Source organism: Camelus dromedarius, chromosome 27 (genome assembly GCF_036321535.1).
Source record: "Camelus dromedarius isolate mCamDro1 chromosome 27, mCamDro1.pat, whole genome shotgun sequence".
NCBI lineage: Eukaryota > Metazoa > Chordata > Mammalia > Artiodactyla > Camelidae > Camelus > Camelus dromedarius.
In genome coordinates, this window is record NC_087462.1 from 8398076 (window position 1) to 8417383 (window position 19308).

General features: G+C 47.3%; 1 protein-coding gene across 2 annotated transcripts; it reads left to right on the plus strand.

Moving 5' to 3' along the window:
- The first annotated feature begins 2958 nt into the window (after positions 1-2958).
- On the plus strand, positions 2959-19094 carry ZNF333 (zinc finger protein 333). Of its 2 annotated transcripts, XM_031437468.2 has the most exons (12): positions 2959-3084; positions 6047-6090; positions 7323-7446; positions 7891-7986; positions 9205-9287; positions 10938-11054; positions 12251-12338; positions 14633-14721; positions 15315-15441; positions 15859-15954; positions 16526-16602; positions 17095-19094. In XM_031437468.2, the coding sequence occupies exons 2-12, from the start codon at positions 6088-6090 to the stop codon at positions 18190-18192; spliced, it is 1998 nt and encodes a 665-aa protein (XP_031293328.1). In that variant the 5' UTR covers positions 2959-3084; positions 6047-6087; the 3' UTR covers positions 18193-19094. The 2 variants fall into 2 exon arrangements, with proteins under 2 accessions (XP_031293328.1, XP_031293329.1); XM_031437469.2 differs by lacking the exons at positions 2959-3084; positions 6047-6090; positions 7323-7446; positions 7891-7986; positions 9205-9287 and adding an exon at positions 9294-9702.
- The last annotated feature ends 214 nt before the right edge of the window (positions 19095-19308 follow it).

Here is a 19308-nt window from a genome sequence, read left to right on the forward strand (position 1 = left end):
CTCCAGAACCCACAGGGTCTGGGGCGGTTGGGATGGGGCTGCTCCCACGGTCCACGTGCCCCCTCTTCCTCTTCCTCCTCCTGACCTCTGCTTTCAGGTGCCAGGAGCAGGCCCAGACCACAGACTGATAGACACGAACCTTGGGCCTCCTGGGAGGTGAGGACCAGCTCTGCCAGTGTAAGTGCAGTGATGGGTCTAAGACCTTCCCAGGTGATGGTTATGTACTTTTCCTGCCAGATGGATGTGGCCCTTCACTGGGGTTCATCTGAGTATTGGCACCCCTCCCCCAACAAAGTGCTGCAACCAACGTCACAGGTGCTATGAGACCTGTGGCAAAAGCAGAAAGGACTGTGATGAGGAGTTCCAGTACTGTCCCTCCAAGATCTGCCAAGTCGTGTAGAAGACACTAGGACTAGGTCAGCATGTTCAGGCTCATGAAACCACAGTGCAGCTCTTGTTTGATTGACAGTGTTAGACATTTAGGCTGTAAATCATACCTGGACAGCTAACGAGCTGCATGTAGGAGTCACTGTGAAGAAAAAATCTCTGATCTCTTCCAGATGATGCTGACAGGTGGCAACAGCAAATGAGGACAGATGAACATGACCTTTGACAAAGAACTAATGTTTTTACAGCATAAAGCTGACTTATTTTTGTGAAAGAATTGTTTTAGGATCTTCTTTTGATATTAAGACTTCAAACTAAAGATAAAAAATGGAGATTATCTTCCTGGATGTTGCTGCACCAATCTCAGAAAAGGTGCATGTTAAGGAGAACTTAAGAATTTTTTTTTTAAATTAAAGTGTAGTTGATTTACAATGTTAGTTTCAGGTGTGCAGCCAAGTGATTCACTTATACATACACATACATATATAGTTTCTTTCCAGATTCTTTTCCATTAATATGTTATTATGAGAAACTGAATATAATTCCCTGTGCTATACATTAGGTCTTTGTTGTTTATTAGATATATAGTAACGTGTGTCTGTTAATCCCAACCCCCTAATTTATCCCTCCCCGCCCTTTCAAGGGGAGAATTTTTTTTTTTTAAGAGTCTGTAGCTCAATATTCACAACTGTATTTACCAAAAAAAAAGGTCAAATACAAAATTCATTATAAGGTATGTTCAACATCTTATTTGGAAATATGGGAAAACCTTCACTTAGAAGTATGTTTTTGTTTATTGTAAAAATTTAAACATACATTTATGCCTGGAAAAAAAGAAATATTATACTTGGATTACGGAAGAGCGCAGATAAAGTCCCTAGTTATCAATACTATTTTATTGATGATGATAATGGTTGAATCCAATTTGGAACTAGAGAGTACTTAGTCCTTACACCATACTGCCACCTTCTGGGAAAACTAAGGAATAAGAAATTCAAAGTACTTTCAAATGCTGGGTTTATGAAGCAGGACTGAGGTATAGAAGAAGGTCTAAATCTTTGGGGTATGAAGACTGAAGCAAATCCTATAGAGATATTAACTAGTTCCTTTACATATCACCGTAAATCTATTAGTATGTTCTTATCGCACTTGAAAATTCAGGTCTAAAGATTCTCATTAAGTTAATAAGCTTAACTTTGTAACAAGTACATAAAAATGGGAGGTAGGAACTTGGTCTTCACATTTATTCATCCCCCCACCTACCCATCCATCATCCCCCCATCCATTCACCTATCATCTACTTATCCATCCAGCAAATGTTTAAGATATACTTTCTCTGTGCTCAGTGATTTTATGTCAGGGTGATTACTTTCACTCACTCTCAATTTTTCTCTCATTTCAAGTGGGGTTAATCTTGCCAATTCATTTAGTATTCAGGAGGAATGCATTCACAGTACTAACAAAATCTGATTTTCTTCCCTTTGTTAAAAAATACACTTTTCATGGAAATACTTCTAGGTAATAAAATCAGACAGTGGGTGCAGAGCAAGTCTGAGAATAAGTACATGTCAGAGGAGAAAAAAATAAGGATATTGTATAATTAACTCATACTACTGATGTATTTTGAGTAAGTATTTTAAAATACAAGCCACTTCAGTTTTAATGTCTTCATCATATTGCACTGTAAGGAATTATTTATTCAACCCCCCACTGATGGACAACACACTTAGGCTGCTTCCATTTTTACCCTATAATAAATACTGCTGCAACAAGCACCATTTACAATAGCCAAGACAGGGAAACAACTTAAGTGTTCACTGACAGATGACTGGATAAAGAAGCCTGGTATATTTATACAATGGAATACTCTTCAGTGATGAAGAAGAATAAAATAATGCCACTTGCAGCAACATGGTTGAACCTGGAGATCACCATTCTAAGTGAAGTAAGCCAGAAAGAGAAAGAAGAATACCATATGATATCACTTATATGTGGAATCTAAAAAAAAAGGATAGAAATGAACTTATTTACAAACCAGAAATAGACTCACAGACATAGAAAACAAACTATGGTTACTAAAGGGGAAGTGTGGGGGAGGGATAAGTTAGGAGTTCAGGATTAACATACACACACTACATAAAAGAGATAAACAAGGACCTACTGTGTAGCACAGGGAACTATATTCAATATCTTATAATAACCTATAATGGAAAAGAATCCGAAAAAGAATATATATATGTATAACTGAATCACTTTGCTGTACACCAGAAACATAATACTGTATACCTACTACACTTCAACACAAAAAACATTGAACATCCCAATGTGCCAGCGAGACCACGCCTCTCCTCAATCCCCGCCCATTCAGCTTAAGCCCGGTCTTTAGACCAGTTCATCTGGAGTACACCCCGCCCCTAACCCCACACTCCTGGTCTGGTCCGACTCCACCCCAGAGCCTAAGCTCACTCCCACTTGGAAGGAAACTAAAATTTCTCCTCCGAGGTTGGATGAAGAAGGAGTTAACCTTTCCACCACTGCCTGAGAGTCGGAACCCCGGCTACTTCCGCTTCCGGCTGTCCTGAGACCGGAAGCGGAAGTGCGCAGCGGCGGCGGACGGCGGTGGCTGTGTGGGACGGCGCGGCGCGGCGCGGCGCGGCGCGGCGCGTTGCGGTGGGAGTGTCTCCGGCTTGTCTGCAGGTGCGGCCCGGCCTCTCGGGAGGGCGGGGAGGGCTCCTCGGGCGCGGGGAGCAGCTGGAGCGCTGAGGACGGCTGCCCGGGCTAGGGTGCTTCCTCCCCGCGGTCGCCCCGGGGCCGGGATGGGGCCCCCACAGCTCGGTTCTGCAGCCGGGCTCCCCCTGCCCAGTCTGTCGCCCGTGGGTCCCCCTTATTCGGGCAGAGGGCTGTCATCCAGCTATTGAAAGGGAAATCACGAAGTACAGTCTAGGTCCTGCAGCAAATGAATGGTGACGTTGGCTGGCCCCAGCACTCACTCGTCCTCCTTGATTTGTAGGCCTACCCAGTCTCCCTTATGCAGGATAACTGTTTACTAATACATCACGTTTTATTTCATACTACATTTCATATTATCTAGCTCTGCAGATGAAAAGTTAAATCTGAGTCTACATACGCAAATTGGTTTGAGTGACTTCGCCTGTGAATTGTAATAATTGAATGTACTCTCTATCAAGGGATGAATTAGATGAGGTTTTTTTTTTTTTTTTTTTTTTTTGGTGACTGACGATTTGCAGTTCTTTAACTTAGGACCTGTTAGTTAAATTTGCGTTTCCCTTCCCTTTCCTTTCCTTTCTCTTCCTTACTTCTTTTCCTTATTCTTTTGACAGTGCTTTTAATTTGTGACTTTTACTTTGTGAGTATCAGTTTTCTTCATTGCAAGGGGAGCGTGTCTTAAGAAATCCATTTCTCTTGTCACAAGCCTTGTTAACATCAAGGAACAGTAAGACTGTTCAGTTCTTTTCCAGTTGGCTCCATCCTATAAATCACCATAAAGCTTCAAAACATGGGGGCTCCGGGAAAAAGATGACACAAACTTTATTAGTACTGGAAATTGAAGTTGAGTTGGCTGTAAATGGGATGTCTTTTTTTAATATTAGGGTTTTAAGGCTCACTTCTTTTTTTAAAAAAATCTTTTTATTAAGTACCTTTTACATTTCTCAATCTCACTTTAGCTTATTCTTTTTTGAGAGGGGGAAGGTAATTAGGTTTATTTGTTTGTTTGTTTGCTTTAATGGAAATACTAGGCATTGAACCCAGGACCTCATGCATGCCGAGCAAGCTACACAATGTCACTGTGCTAGACCCTCCCCTGTAAGGCACACCTCTTTTTAATTTATTTTATTTTATTTATTTATTTATTTATTTATTTATTTATTTATTTATTTATTTATTTATTCATTTATTTATTTATTCATTTATTTATTTATTTATTCATTTATTTATTTATGGGGGTAATTAGCAAGGGCTCACTTCTAATGAGAAATGAGGGGAAAAAATTAATTCTGGAGAAAAACATCTGATTTCAATGTAATGAGTGAGGTGTTTGTTTTCAAAGAGAATTCATGTCCCACCTTGCCTTTTTAGAAAGAATTAATGTTTCTTAAAGATACCTGAAACCTAATGTTGTGATTTTTGTTATATGGACAGGCATTTTAAGTCATTTTCAGTTTTGACTTCTGTGCTGTTTTGTGTGCTTGTATGTGAGTGTGGGGCGCAGGCACGTGCCTTCTTAGTCTAGCCATACTGAATTATTCTTGGGGAGTGCTGATTGTTTGCCATATTTTCCTTTGGTGTGCCCTCAATGAGCCAGGCTCTGCATAGGGAAAACAATGCAACCAAAATAGATACTGTGCTCGCCCATGTGGAGGCTTTTTTCTAGCTGGGAAGACAGATTTTAAATGAATAATGACAAGGGTGATATAGAGACACAGAACAGAAGAAGCTGAGGAGGAGGTCAGGCAAAATGTCTTAAAAGGGACAAATGTTTGAACCTAAAAGAGGGATTATATGTAACTAGACAAGGGAGCAGGCTGTGGAGTGGGAGTGGGGAGATTTGAAGGAACATGAGAAGCACAGTGCATCAGGCAGTGCAAAGCCTGGCGTATTCCAGGAGCTGAGGAAAGACAGGGAGAGCTAAGATACAGAAGACAAAAGTGTGGAGTGAAGGAGCCAGGTGGAAAGGAAGGCAAAGCCCTGAAGGTCATGGTTAACGTTGGACCTCGTTCTAAGGCCACTGGGAAGCCACTGAATCAGAGTTTTAAGTAGGGGTGGAATATGATTTTGTGATTTAAACAAAACACCAGCTTTTGGATTGAGCATGGAGTTTGGGCTGGACAAGAATGAATGCAAAGTCCACATGTAGGAGCTTGAGTAAGTTCAAGTCTCAGATGGCCGTGGAAGTGGAAAAGTTGGAATGTTTGAGACGCGTAGGAGGTAGAATTGAGAGTGTGGTGATTGATGTAGTCTCTACCACGTGATACAGAGTAGGGGGTGGCAAACCATGGCCTGCGCGCCAAATATGCCCCAATGCTGGTTTCTGTGAATAAAATTTTATTGGAACACACGTGTTTATGTGTTCTCTGTGGCTATATTTGTGCTACAACCACAGTGAAATAGTGGCAATACAGATCATATAGCCCCCAGATCCTTAGACATTTTGCTATCTGGCCTTTTACAGAAAAAATTTGCCAACCTTTAATACAGAAAGTACTTAGTAGGCGTCACGTGCTGTGCTGGTGGCAGGATTTGGAGTCCTGAGAAAAGTGGACACAGGTCTGTACTTCGAGAGTTTACACTGTATTCGGAGAGAGGCAAACTCACCTAAACAAATAAATATGGAAGTCACAACTTGGTAAGGGCAGTGGAGGAAAAGGAGAGGGTGTTAGAGGTGTTTTGAGGGGACATAAGAGGAGAAACGATCCTTTTATTAGGTGGGAGGAACCAGTAGAAGAGGTCAGGGGCTGTGGTGTGAAAGGTGGCTCGGGGCCCAACATGCTGCTTATTGAGATAATTTCCATGTATCGCTGTTTTGCTTGGCTGTCCTGCTGGTGGCCTACAAAAATGGGGTTACCTGTGCCAGACACCTGCTCGGTGTTCTGCTTCCACCCTCATTTCTTCTTTTACCTCCATGTCTCTTTTATTGCAGGGAGGATACTTACTGAAACTTTAAACCCTGGCGCTGGTGTCATGGTGAGGAGGAAGGGGGAGTCGGGATGGTTGGGGGGGTGGACAGTTATGTACTCTGGGCCCTGTCCCCTCTCTCCCTGCCCCCCTCCCCAACTGAGGAAGAAAGGGAAGGGGAAGTGTGGGGCATCTTTAGCCCTGCCCCTCGGGACCTGACAACCTCCTTCAATGCCTGACCTCCAGAGGGAACTGGCTTGGGAGGAGGGTCCCCCCAAATACTCCACGACTCTGGGCCTAATTCTGGAGTCTGGCTGCAGTGCAGGGCTCCTTCAGAGCCGGGAGCAGCAGAGCTTCTCCAGGGCTGTCCCTGCCATGCCTTGTGAGACCTACTGAAAACACGCATGGATATATAAAAATAAAATTAATTAAAGTCCCAACAAAATGAAAAATTCAGTTTCTCAGTCAGCCAAGCTGTATGTCTCAAGTGCTCAGCAGCCTTTCTGGAAAGGTGCTGGTGGCTGCCTTTTTGGAAGGTATGGGCATTGGCCATTCCCACCGTCACGGAGAGCTTTATCAGACAGTGCTGTTCTAGAGACTCTGAGATTAAAAGGTCATGAAGTTTCTCAGATGCAGTGGAAGTCCTGTTTTAACAGGCATAAAAGATGACTTATGTATGTCTTATATATGTCTGCGGAGGTGTCCTAGGGACTTCATGAATATTAAAAGGTCAAGCCCAAACGTTTGATGCCTTGTGGAGAAGGTAGAGCTCAGTGTAGAGCACGTGCCTAGTAGGCATGAGGCCCTGGGTTCAATCCCCAGCACCTCCATTTAAATAACTAAATAAGTAAACTTAATTACCTTCCCCTCAAACAAACAAACAAAAAACTTTTGATAACTTAAATAAGGAGTTTAGGAAAAGGTCTTTAAAGCTGAGATCAGGCTCTGTCTTCACTGGTTAGTGGAGCAACAAAGAGCCAAAGCTTATACTTCCAGGTTTGTCCAGATGTTAAAAGAAAGTAATTATTTTTGGCTGGGCACGCCATATGATCTCCCTTTAGCAACTCCTCAGTTCTGCCCTTAGCACAAAAACAGCCATAGAGATACACGAATGGGTGTGGCTGTGTGCCAGTAAAACTTTATTTACACAAACAGGGAGCAGGCTGGGTTTGCCCAGCCCTGCTTTGGAGAGAGCACTCTGTCTGTCCTTAAAGTGGGTCTGCCCGCCCCAGTGATAACCGCCCGTCCTACAGAATGGTGGGGGTGGTCCTTGCTGAGCCGGAATATATGTGCTGCCTTAGGAATCAGTCACCTTGGAGGATGTGGCAGTGGGGCTCATGCAGGAGTGGGCGTTGCTGGATGATGCTCGGAGGAAACTGTGCAGATACGTGCTGCTGGACAACTGCAGGACCCTGGCTCCCAGGGGTAAGGCTGGCACTGCTCCGATCCTTCCTGTACGCAGGTGTCAAATGCTTTTTAGGTGCCTGCCATGTGACCACAAAGTTGCCATGTGGATTTCGTAGGATTTGATGTTCACTGGCTTCCCCGGGATAACAGCTCCATGTATTGCGTCCACTTAATTCTCTCTGTTGTCAGGACCTGTGTGGGTCCCACTGAGCTTGGTCTTGGGCTTGGGGACTCAGAGAGCCTCAGCTCCATGGGGCAGAGAGGAGGGTGTTTGCGGTTTGGGCCCTTGTGAGAGAAACTCACTGAGTTCATTAGACATTGGACGTGATCACTTAACTATCCCGAATACTTGCTCAGGGTCAGGAACTGAGGCCCAGGTGGAAGGCGGGCAGGCTGGAGAAGCATTTATTTTCCTCTGCAAGCCCTCCCTCCCTCAGCATGTGTGTCTTTTTCCTCGAGCAGGGACTTCACCATGCAAACCCAGTCTGGTCTCCCAGGGGGCACTGAGAGAAGAGCTGAGGGCAGTGGAACGAGGCATTCTCTGCACCACGGGTGAGGGTGAGTACCAGGGGTGTAGGGTGTTGTGACCCACGCAGTCCGGGGGTTGGTACTGCTGGGAAGTGTCAATTTGAGAGCATTTTCAAGGTTCTTTATTCTGAGGGGAAGTGAGGCTATTTGGGGTGAGTTCCTTTAGCTTTTCTTCTGTTTTTACTTTCTAACTGCCCTGTCACACTTACTGTTTGCCTCAGAAAAAGATCTGTTCTGATATCTGTCTCTTTTTTTTTAAATTGAGATATTCATATATTGTAAAATTCATCCCTTTAAAGTGTACATTCAGAGGTTTTTAGCTTACTCACAGAGTTGTGCAATAATCACTACTCTCTAATGCCAGAATGCTTCCATCACCTCAGAAAGAAGCCCTGTACCTGTTAGCAGTCACCCCCACCCCCCCAGCAGCACTAATCCACTGTCTGTCTCTCTGGATTTGCTTGTTCTGGACATTTCATAGAAGTGGAATCAACAACATTCGATCTTTGATATCTGACTTCTTTCCCTCAGCATCACGTTTTTGAGGTTCATCCATGTTGTAGCATGGAATGGTTTGTTCCTTTTTGAGGACGAACAACATTCCATCATGTGGATGGGCCGCATTCTGTTTTTCCATTCATCAGATGATGGGCATTTGGGTTGTTTCCCCTTTTTAGCGACTGTGAGTAGAGCTACTCTGAACATTTGTGTACAGGATTTTATGCGGGCATGTTTTCATTTCTCTGGGGTATATCCTTAGGAGCGGAATTGCTGGGTCATTTTATTTTTTTAACTTTCCAAAGAACTGCCAAAGTGCTTTCTAAAATAGGTGCACTATTTTGCCTTCTCACCAGCGGTGGATGCGGGTTCCGCTTTCTCCGTGTCACACACACTCATTGTACATTTCTTCTTTAAAGTGAACGTTTCTTTGTGTGTTCCCTACCTAATCGCTTCTTACTTGTTTGTCAGATAACCCTCTCTTTCTGACAACATCAGTCTCAATCTTCATGGATTCTTCTGCTGGGGTAAAAATACCCCTTATTTCCACCTCATTCCCATCACTGCCAATTTCCACACACAGCCCTGCTCCTCAGAGTCTCCCTTTGCTCACTGATAGCTTCTTCCCTTTCAGTGTTATCCCAAGTTTAGGGTCAGTACTAAAAAAAAGTACGTGTTGTGTGTGTCAATTTCATACCACTGCTTCTTTCTGAAAGAAGGTAATTTTTCTTTTTTTTCTATTTATTTTAGACTGGGAATCTCAGCTTAAACCCAGAGGGTCTACTCCTGTGCAGGATGCCTTGGAGGCAGGTTCACCCCATGATTTGCAAATGGTAAGGTTCACGGATGATTCTTCATTCCCTCTCATAGGAGAAGTCGAGGCATACCCGAGTTGGAAATGCACACCAGGGCCAGGCAGACGTTTGAGCCAGGGCACTTCTCAAGGACGTGAAGTGTCTGCAGGGAGCACCGGTGACTCATGAATGTGGGCAACCCCCACCTATGGCTTAAGATTCTCTCTTCCTGCAAGATTCCCCCGAGTAAACGTGTCCATCAGCGAGAGTCAGGCATCGATGGTGTGCAGTACGGTTTGCTCTCCAGCAGCGACCAGAGACGTGCTGCCTGTTAGAGATGCCCTGGGAAAGTTACAGGTGTGAGAAAGCCCAGTGGTGGAGCCTGCACTGTCCTCAGAGAACAAGGCACACCTCTGAAAACGATGAAAACGTGCCCCCAGCGGCATGGATGTTGGTGAGCTTTTCGTCATCATCCTCTCCTTGTCAGGGGCAAACTCTGCCTGGAGAGGAGGCAGCTGATGATTTAACTGTGGTGGGAGAGGCTCCTGGAGGAGCTGGAACTGCAGGAGGGAGGGCTACTCTGATTGTAAGGAACATGGGAAAGTTGTCAGGGATCCCAACACCCAGCTCCTGGAGGCTGTGGTTTCACCTCTTTTGTCTTCTGTTGGATCCACCGTGCCCAGCCCAGCAGTGCTCAGTAGGTATATGTTGAACAAATAGGCTGAACCCCTAAAAACCTTTTCTTCAAGAAGAGTAATCTGTTTCAGAATTATTCAGTTCAGAACATTTGTCTCAAAATGGTACCACGGACTCTTTCTGCCATCTTTCCGTTCCTCAGTAGACAAAAAAAAAAAGTGCCCGCAGGATTTTAATTTCTGGAGGTGACTGAGTGGTGATGTGGAGAGGTTGGGTCCACAGAGAAGGTTTTTGTGACTTACATTTCCTGAGAAGAGAGCGCTTGCCACACCACACAGGGCCACATGGGAAAGCACCAGGGTCCGTCAGGAGGCAGACGGGAGTGAGGAGGGTGTCTAGGCCAGAGCTTTATTGGGGTTTCTGCAGGAAAGGCAAGGCAGAACAGGGTGAACAGAATAGGATTGGTGAGTTTGAGTAATTCTGGGGACCTTGGGGCAAAGGGGCTGTCCCCAGTTGTCTGGTACCTGGCCTGGGTGATTTGTTGGGGGAGGAATATTGGCTTGGTGTGTGAGCACTAAATAAAGAAGGTGGCTTAGGGTGTGGGCTGTGGATCACAGGGGAGATGTAAACACCCGTGGCCATGAGTTTGGGCCTGTGATTGGTGGATGCCAAATAGACAAATGCAGACTCTTAGAAACCAGAACAGCATTCATGTTCAGAGCCAAGGCAAGGGCTCCCAGCCTTTCTGCAGAATCCTTTCTAGCAACATGTCCTGCAGCTCCTCCGAGGGCTTGTGGCCTAACCTCCAGCCAGGGCCCCCCAGAACCAGAAAGAGGTCGGTCTGTTTCCAGGTCTCTAGCATAATCCATCCTCTAAGACCCTCATTGGTGGCTGGCGCCCACAGTGTAGGAACGGGTGTCACCAGGTCTGAAACTGCCAGACCCACATTCCCCAACTTCTGATGGCACTGACCCCAAACTTAGGGTCTCCGAGGGTGAGAAGGGCCTTGAGGTCACCTCTGTCCTGCTCAGCACCCTGCACGCCTTTCCCCAGGGATCGGGGCTGGACCTGAGGATGCAGATCAGGCCCGCGATGGGAGCGAGGGGAGCACCTCCAACTCCAGAGGACCGGTCAGCCCTCTGGGAGTCACCTTGGTCTTCTGGATACACAGTAAGCCTGAAAAGTGGTTTGCCAGGAGGGCCCCAACCCCGGCCAGGAACGCCTGGGGTTCAGGATTTCTGTGAGTGCGGAAGTTGGAGGGAGGGAGGAATCTAGGGCCAACTCTTGGGAACTGGGGACATGCTGGTGGTCCGGGCTTAGCTCCTGGTAAGAACTACTGAACAAGCGTTTCTGTATTGAATGCAAATATCCCCAGTGTGATGTCGGGCCCAGAGCAGTCCTAGGGGAGGGGCTTGCACCTGGGGCCTAGGCCCTGCCTCTCTGGGTCCAGCTCTTTTCCCCTCCAGTTCTTCCACCCTCATTTCCCCCCAGTTCATGGCCAGGAAGCCTACAGCAATGAGTGAGTCCTGTGACCCAAGGGCTGGGCCAGGAGTGTCCAGGCTGGTAACAGAGCCCTTGGCTTAGGGCCTTGTGTTTTTGTACTGAGGTGGGGAGAGTTACAGAGAAGGACACTTTAAGGTGTGCTTTGAGCCCTGCCCTGAGGAGAAGGGGCCTCGTCTCACCTGTCCCTGCCCATCACCTGCTCTGAAGGCCCTGCCCTTCCCGCCCACCACCAATTCCTGCCAGCTTTTCCTCCAAAATATAAACCTACCTCTGACTGCTCCTCCTGGCCCTAGTGTCACCACCCTGCCCAGAGCCCCCATTAGTTCTCCTGGACCCCCGGGAACTGCTCTGGACAGGCGCCAGCTGCCACTGGGTCCCACCCTGGACACAGAGACCAGAGGCATCCCTTAGAAATGCAAGTCAGTTGGAACACCTTTCTGGAGGGAGTGGCCGGCGGTATAGGAGAGTCCTTTCTCCCACACAGGGCTTCCATGTGGGAATAATTTACACCTCCCCTCATTTGCAGGGGTCCATCTCTGTATCCTCTCTCTACACCTTCATCTGCTGGCCACCCCCTGCCCCTGTTTGCTCCAGCGTTTCCCCCACTGCTGGAGGCTACGCAGAGGAGGCCTCCTCTACCAGGGCCCCCTATCTCCGTTCCATCTTGGAATTGAAATTCTATGACAGTGATGAGCTTTGTATTGAAGAATTGTCAGTCTGGACCAGGTAAACAGGTCATGTCCCTCCTTTTATTAGTATGTTCCCCAAAGCAGGGCCAGCCATGCAGAGTCAGTCCGGGTGAGCAGGTGTGAGCGGATCCCACCGACTGTGTGACTCTCCTCTGTTCCCGTCACTCTGTCCAGGGGCCGAAGGTGGCTGTGCAGATTCAGAGGGTGGCCACGCTGGAGCCTGTGCGGGGCCTCCCCAACCTGTGGGTGGCCGGAGGTTGTGGTGAGTGAGCGCTGGGTGGAACTGGCAGCCGCAGGGCCCCCGCTCCTGTCCTGTGTCTGGGAATTTGCATCCTGCTGCCTTTTCCTTTGACTGTAGTCACTGCCATGCGTCAGGGAGAGGACACAGGAAGTCATTGCTCATTATCTGTATGCAAGGGGAAGGGCACTTTCTAAGGATTGTGGGCTGGGATTCTTTTTTTTTTTTTTTTTTGGTCTCAGATCCTTTTGTTAGGAAAGAGCAGACCCCACTCAGCTATGGCAATGGCCAGATCTCTTTTTGGGCACAGTTAAATTCTTCCCTGCGCAATCACATCCATGCTGAAGGTTACAATTTGAATTGACTATAAACAGCACATGTTTGAACTGAGCTTTAAAACAAAAAATGAGGTTGAAAGCCACATCTCCTGAGACGTGGGGGAAAAAGTTAATTCTGGAGGACAAATTACATCTTAGCTTTAATTGCAAGGCATTGGTTTCCTTCCATCTTGCCTTGGAGTGAGAAAAATAAACTTTGTTTCTCAACAAGATCATCCAGTCTTAGATTTGGAATCTGTACCAGATCACGGACAGGAAGTAATTTTTAGGTTTGGGTTATATGTCACTCTCCTGTGTATTTTTGGTAAGCCTTCTGTGCCAGGCCCTGCTGTGAAGTCCTCTTGAAGTCCTTGGAGTACTCTGTACTCCTGAAGTACTCTAGAAGTGACACTGTCACCCGGTGGGGAGATGGGCACTGGAAACAATGGCAGACAGGACGCTGATACCCTCCCCTGCAGAGCTGGCAGTGTGGCTGGGCTGGGCTATCAAGTTTTTTTTTTCATTGAGGTATAGTCAACTTACAATGTTGTGTTAGTTTCTGGTGTACAGCATAGCGATTCAGTTTTATATATATATTCCTTTTCATATTCTTTTTCATTATAGGCTATTACATGATACTGAATATAGTTCTCTGTGCTATACAGTAGGACCTTGCTGTTTATCTGTTTTACATGTAGTGGTTTGTACTCCTGAACTGCAAGTTTATCTCTCCACCCACCTTCTCCCCCTGGTAACCATAATTTTGTTTTCTCTGTCTGTGAGTCTGTTTTTATTTTGTAAATATGTTCATTTGTATCATTTTTTAGGTTACACATATAAGTGATATCCTATGACATTTGTCTTTCTCTTTCTGAGTTACTTTACTTAGTATGACAGTCTCTACGTCCATCCATGTTGCTGCACATGGCATTTTTTATGGCTGAGTAATACTCCACTGTATGTATGTATGTATGTATGTATACGTGTGTGTGTGTGTGTGTGTGTACACATATACCACAACTTCTTTATCCAGTTATCAGTTGATGGACATTAGATTGCTTCCATATCTTGGCTGTTGTAAATAGTGCTGCTGTGAACATTGGGGTGCATGTATCTTTTCAAATCAGAATTTCCCCTGGATATATTTGGTGGTCAGATTTTAAAATGGAGACCAGAGGGCAGTGGAAACATATAACAGGAGGGCTTTATCTTGGGGGGCAGAGAGGAACTGTGGGAAATGTGAGTTTAGACCAGAGTCTCAACCACAGCACTACTGACACTGGGGCTGGGTCATTCTCTGCGGTGGGGCTGACCTGTGTGCTGTGGGATGTTTAGCAGCATCCCTGGCCTCCACTCACTGGCCTCCAGATACCACCTCCCTCTGTCTTAGTTTGCCGGGGCTGCCATAACAAACTGCCACAGACTGGGTGGCTTAAATAACAGAAATTTGTTTTCTCACAGTTTTGGAGGACAGTAGTCCAAGATCAAGGTGCTGGCAGGGTTGGTTTCTTCTGAGGGCTGCGATCTGTTCTAGGCATCTCTCTTTGGCTCGTGGATGTCCATCTTCTTCCTGTGTTTTCCCTCTGTCCGTGTTCGTGTCCAAACTTCCTTTTCTTATAAGGACACCAATCATTGGATTAGGACCTACCCTACTGACCTCCTTTTAATTTAATGACCTCTTTAAAGACCCTGTGTCCAAATACAGTTATTTTCTGAGATACTGGGGTTAGCACTTCAACATATGAAGCTTTGGAGGGACACTATTCAGCCCATAACATCCTAGACATGACATCCAAGAGTGTCTTCAGATGCTATGGACTCTCCCCTTCAAATTCGTATATTAAAGCTCTGACCTCCCATGTATTGGACTCTACTGGAGACCGGGCTTCAAGGGAAGGTAATTAGGGTTAAATGAGGTCATAAGGGTGCAGTCCTGATCCCGAAGAACTGATGTCCTCACTGGGCCAGCCCAGTCCCTCAGGGCCCCCTCTTCTCCTGTAGGTCTGCCCACTCAGGACCCCGCCTGGCCCCAGGAGGTGAGCACAGGGGGTGAAGCTGTGGCTCCTGGGGTACTGACCGCCTGTCTGCAGGTGAGTAAGAAATCCTTAGCCTTTTTCTTGCTTTGCCTCCTTGTCCCCTCCCCCTGTCTGGGAGCTTCTCGTCCCCTCAGCTGGTCTCCAGGCTTCCAGGCACTGGGCTTCTAGCAGTGGGGAGGCAGTGACCACACTCCCTCATCCAGGCCTTCCCTGGGGAACTGGGGGCCACGTTCAGCTGAGCAGCAGGAGGGAAAGCAGGGCGAGGATGTGAGCTGTCCTTGTCTCACAGTCGTCAGTCTCCCAAGAGCAAACGGTGTCTTTTACCAAGTGTCCTCCTTCTGCCTGCAGCACACTCAGGTCCGCTGGGCCCTGGAGCTGGAGGGTCCTAAGCCCTGACGTGAAGTTGAGGTCCTTTGCTGCCACACCTCGGGATGCTGTCTTTCGGGAGGGAAGAGTAGATGGAGAAGGGTTCTGGTTCTGAGGCTTGAGCCAAGAGACCTCAGAACCCTGTCTGAAAATCCTCTGTGTGGGGTGGGGTTGGAGTTTTCCCTTCCCCAGGCCTGCAAGCCGCCCACCATCCTCTTGAGTACTTGGGGGGGGGGTGGCCCCTGACTGAGCTGGAGTGGGTGGGTGTGCGTGCATTTTAGGAACCAGTCACCTTTGCCGATGTGGCTGTGCTGTTCACACCAGAAGAATGGCTGTTTCTGGACTCTGCTCAGAGAAGCCTGTACAGAGACGTGATGCTGGAGAACTATAGGAACCTGGCCTCTGTGGGTAAGGCCGGCCTTGGTGCTTCATCCACACACTCCCGCGGCCTCGGTGCGTTCCTGGTATGATGATGGTTTGGGAAACTGAGAGGTGAAGAGACAGACGAGTCCTGTCCTCGTGGTGCTTATAGTCTAGTGGCTTCCCTGCAGAAATGAAGGTCTATCTGCTATTTCTGGGCTTCTCAAGTCCACCCCTGAGTCAGGCCCCAGGTTTTGGGGACTGGAGAGTCCCAGTGTCCTCCGGGACCCATTGAGGGAGCCTGTACTTTGGTTCCTTAGTGAGAGACCTCGGCTGTGCCATCAGAGTGGAGGTGCTGTCATTTTGCTGTTCCCACCTCCAGGGCCCCTAAAGACTCCAGAATATAGGCCCCCATCTCATGGCAGGCACGGTCTGCTCACCCCCTGCATCTTTCCACACGAGCAGGAGATCAACTCTGCACACCCAGTATGTTCTCCCATTTGGAGCCAAGAGAGGAGCTCTGCATCACCGAGAGAGGGCTCTTCCCAGGAGCCCATGCAGGTGAGCATCCGGCAGATTAGGGGAGCACCGGCTTTGATGGGGAGGGAGAAGTGTTAGATTTGGAAACTGTCGGGAAGAAGAACCGCTTTCAGCGCCCTTGGTGGGGAAGGCTGTTTGGCTGAGCTCCCTTAGTAAATTCCACTTTCTTTCCTCTTTCCATTCCCTGTTCATCTCTAATACCTTGCTCTGGTTTCATGGACAGATCATCCTACCTCCTTTTCACACGTAGCATTTCCGTGTGTATATTTCATCCAGTTCCTCCCCACTGAGTGTTCTTACTAGTGCTTTCTCTCAACATCAGTCCCGATTTTCATAGAACCCTTTCTTAGCAAATTATTTACTATCTCCATTCATTGTTTCTGTGATTAGGTAACTCCTCACATAGCCAAACACCTTAAAATTTTCCTTTGCACTTTGATACGTTCCTCCTCTTCACAGCTTCTTCCTATACTAACAATCAGTGTTTAAAAAAAAAATCTGCATGTGCCTAGATTACTTTATAGGTCATCTCGATTCCACAGTTTCCTTCTCTGTGCACTTAATATCCCTGTCTCCCCTTAATTCATTCCAGAACCTCAACTTCAACCCCAAGACTCAGTTCCTAACCAAGATTTTTTTGCGGGGATTCCATCCTTTGGCATGAAAGGGGTAAGGTACCAAGGGGCTGTTCTTGGTCCTGCGCAGAAGGGAAAGCCCAGGGTGGCTGTGGGTTAGAAGCAAAGCCCAGGAGCCCAGAGGGAGTCAAGGCAAGCGGGACTCGTCCAAGTGAAAGCCGTTTCTTGGGAGAGTCTGTGATTGGCACGAACTGGAGGAAAACTCTAAATGTAGGGCAAGACGTGTCTTCACAGAGCCCCCACAGCTAACCATCTTCGTAAATCTGACCTAGATGTAGAGCACTGAAAGTTTAGTTTAGCCTTAAACAATTCAGAAAAAGTTTACATCTAAGAGGCCCCATGAAAGACACTCTGTGGTGGAGTGCCTACCTGGAGGAACTCAGGGCGGCAGTGGTGTAGACTCACTAAACTGGCAGAGGTGGCAGCTGTAGGAGAGTCTGTCTCCTCCACGCAGTTCGCCTGGGGGAGGATATAGTAGCCGTGAATGCAGTAAAGCCTCTGGTCTCCCGTTCTCCTCAATTGACAGGACCAACCTCAGACTGGAGAAAAACTCTATAAATACAGTGAACTTGGGAAACCCTTCAACAGCATCAAACCACTTTTTCAGTACCAGGGGGTTCATGCTGGAGGGAGCCCCTGTGAATGCCGAGAGAGCGGGAAGTCCTTCTTCCAGACCGCTCACCTGGTGGTGCCTGAGAAGACCCGTAGCGGGGATAGAACCTTCGCATGTAACAAATGTGAGAAATCCTTCAGGTACAGCTCCGACCTCCTCAGGCACGAGAAGACTCACACGGCGGAGAAGTGCTTTGAGTGTCAGGAGTGTCGGCAGGCCTTCAAGTATTCCTCGAACCTGCGGCGACACCTGAGAACCCACACTGGAGAGAAGCCCTTTGAGTGCAGTCAGTGTGGGAAAACCTTCACGAGGAACTTTAACCTGATCTTGCACCAGAGAAACCACACGGGCGAGAAGCCCTACGAGTGCAAGGACTGCGGGAAGGCTTTCAATCAGCCGTCGTCGCTGAGGAGCCACGTGAGAACTCACACGGGAGAGAAGCCCTTTGAATGTGGCCAGTGTGGGAAAGCCTTCAGGGAACACTCGTCGCTGAAGACGCACCTGCGGACCCACACCAGAGAGAAGCCATACGAATGCAGCCAGTGTGGGAAGCCCTTCCGGACGAGCACGCACCTGAATGTCCACAAGAGGATCCACACGGGGGAGAAGCTGTACGAGTGTGCCACCTGCGGGCAGGTCTTGAGCCGCCTCTCCACCCTCAAGAGCCACATGCGGACCCACACGGGAGAGAAGCCCTACGCGTGCCAGGAGTGCGGGCGAGCCTTCAGCGAGCCCTCGTCCCTCAGGAAGCACTCGAGGACCCACACCGGCAAGAAGCCCTACGCATGCCAGGAGTGCGGGCGGGCCTTTGGTCAGTCCTCGCACCTGATCGTGCACGTGCGGACCCACACGGCGGGGAAGCCCTACGCGTGTAACCAGTGTGAGAAGGCCTTCCGGCACAGCTCCTCGCTTACCGTGCATAAGAGGACTCACGCCGGGAGGGAGGGCGTCAGGATGGGCTGCCTGCCTTTATCAGCTTCGCTTCCCTACCGTGGGCCGCTTGCTGATTAACTTCCAGTTTGTAAAAAACGCAAACTTTCAGGGCTGTAATCATCTCTCCTAGTGCTTGTTTAGCGACATCACACCTTTCAATGTGTATTTTCATTTTGGTTTAATTCTCCATATTGTCTTAGTTTCCATTCTCACTTATTCTTTGATGCATGTGTTAAATGGAATTAGATTTTAAATAACAGTTCCTGGGGATATTTTTATAGAGGTGTAAATCACACTGAAGATGCATAAGTCTTAAGTGTACATTTGGATGAGTTTGACAGAGGTATACACATGTGTGATCCACACCCCGTTCAAGATACTGTTGCTCTCATTCTGGAAAGTTCCTGCATGTATGTGGGTATTTTTAAAGTTGCCTTCCTGTTGTTGCTTTCTCATTTAATTACGCTATGAGCAGAGTGTGTGGTTTTATGTTGTTGAATGTTAAGTATTTGTGGAGATTTGCTTTTAGGTCTAGTGTGGCATGTCTTGCTACTTGCCTACCAGATTTGTCCCTTCTTACTTACAAAAGCACCTAGGTTTTTTTCTGTTCAGATTGGGAATGTGCACTATTAAAAAAAAAAGCCCTTTATTTCCCTGTCCCTCTTGCCACCAGGGAGGCCACGCCCCCTAGTCCTGGCCAGTGTAAGTATGAGACATCATTGGGTGTGAGTCCTGGGAAAGATGTTGCGAAGGAATGGTTTCATTCAGTCAGAACCCTCTCCTTCTTGCCTTTTGTGCAAGCAGACCATGTCCAGTGCCAGAGGGGCCATCCTGTGACCATGAGAGTGAAAGCCAGAAGTGTGGCCGGAAGTCACAACCATCCTGGTTCCCCAGTTGGCATCTTTGTGTGGCTGTACCAGTCCTGGGCTGTTTATTTCTGGACATCTTGTTATATAAAAAAGATATATTTCTTACTGGTACATGACACTGCATTTTTTTTTGTGGGGGGGAGTCTGGGGGAAGGCTGGGCTGGTTTTATTGTGGCTGAGTGCAGTCTCTAATTGATGCCCTTAGCATATGGTCAATTTTTATGAATGGTTGAAGTCAGTGTGTTGTATTCTACATGTGTCCACTAGATGGAGCATATTATTTGTATTTCAAAGTCTACACATTTTATTTATTTTTCTTATTTTT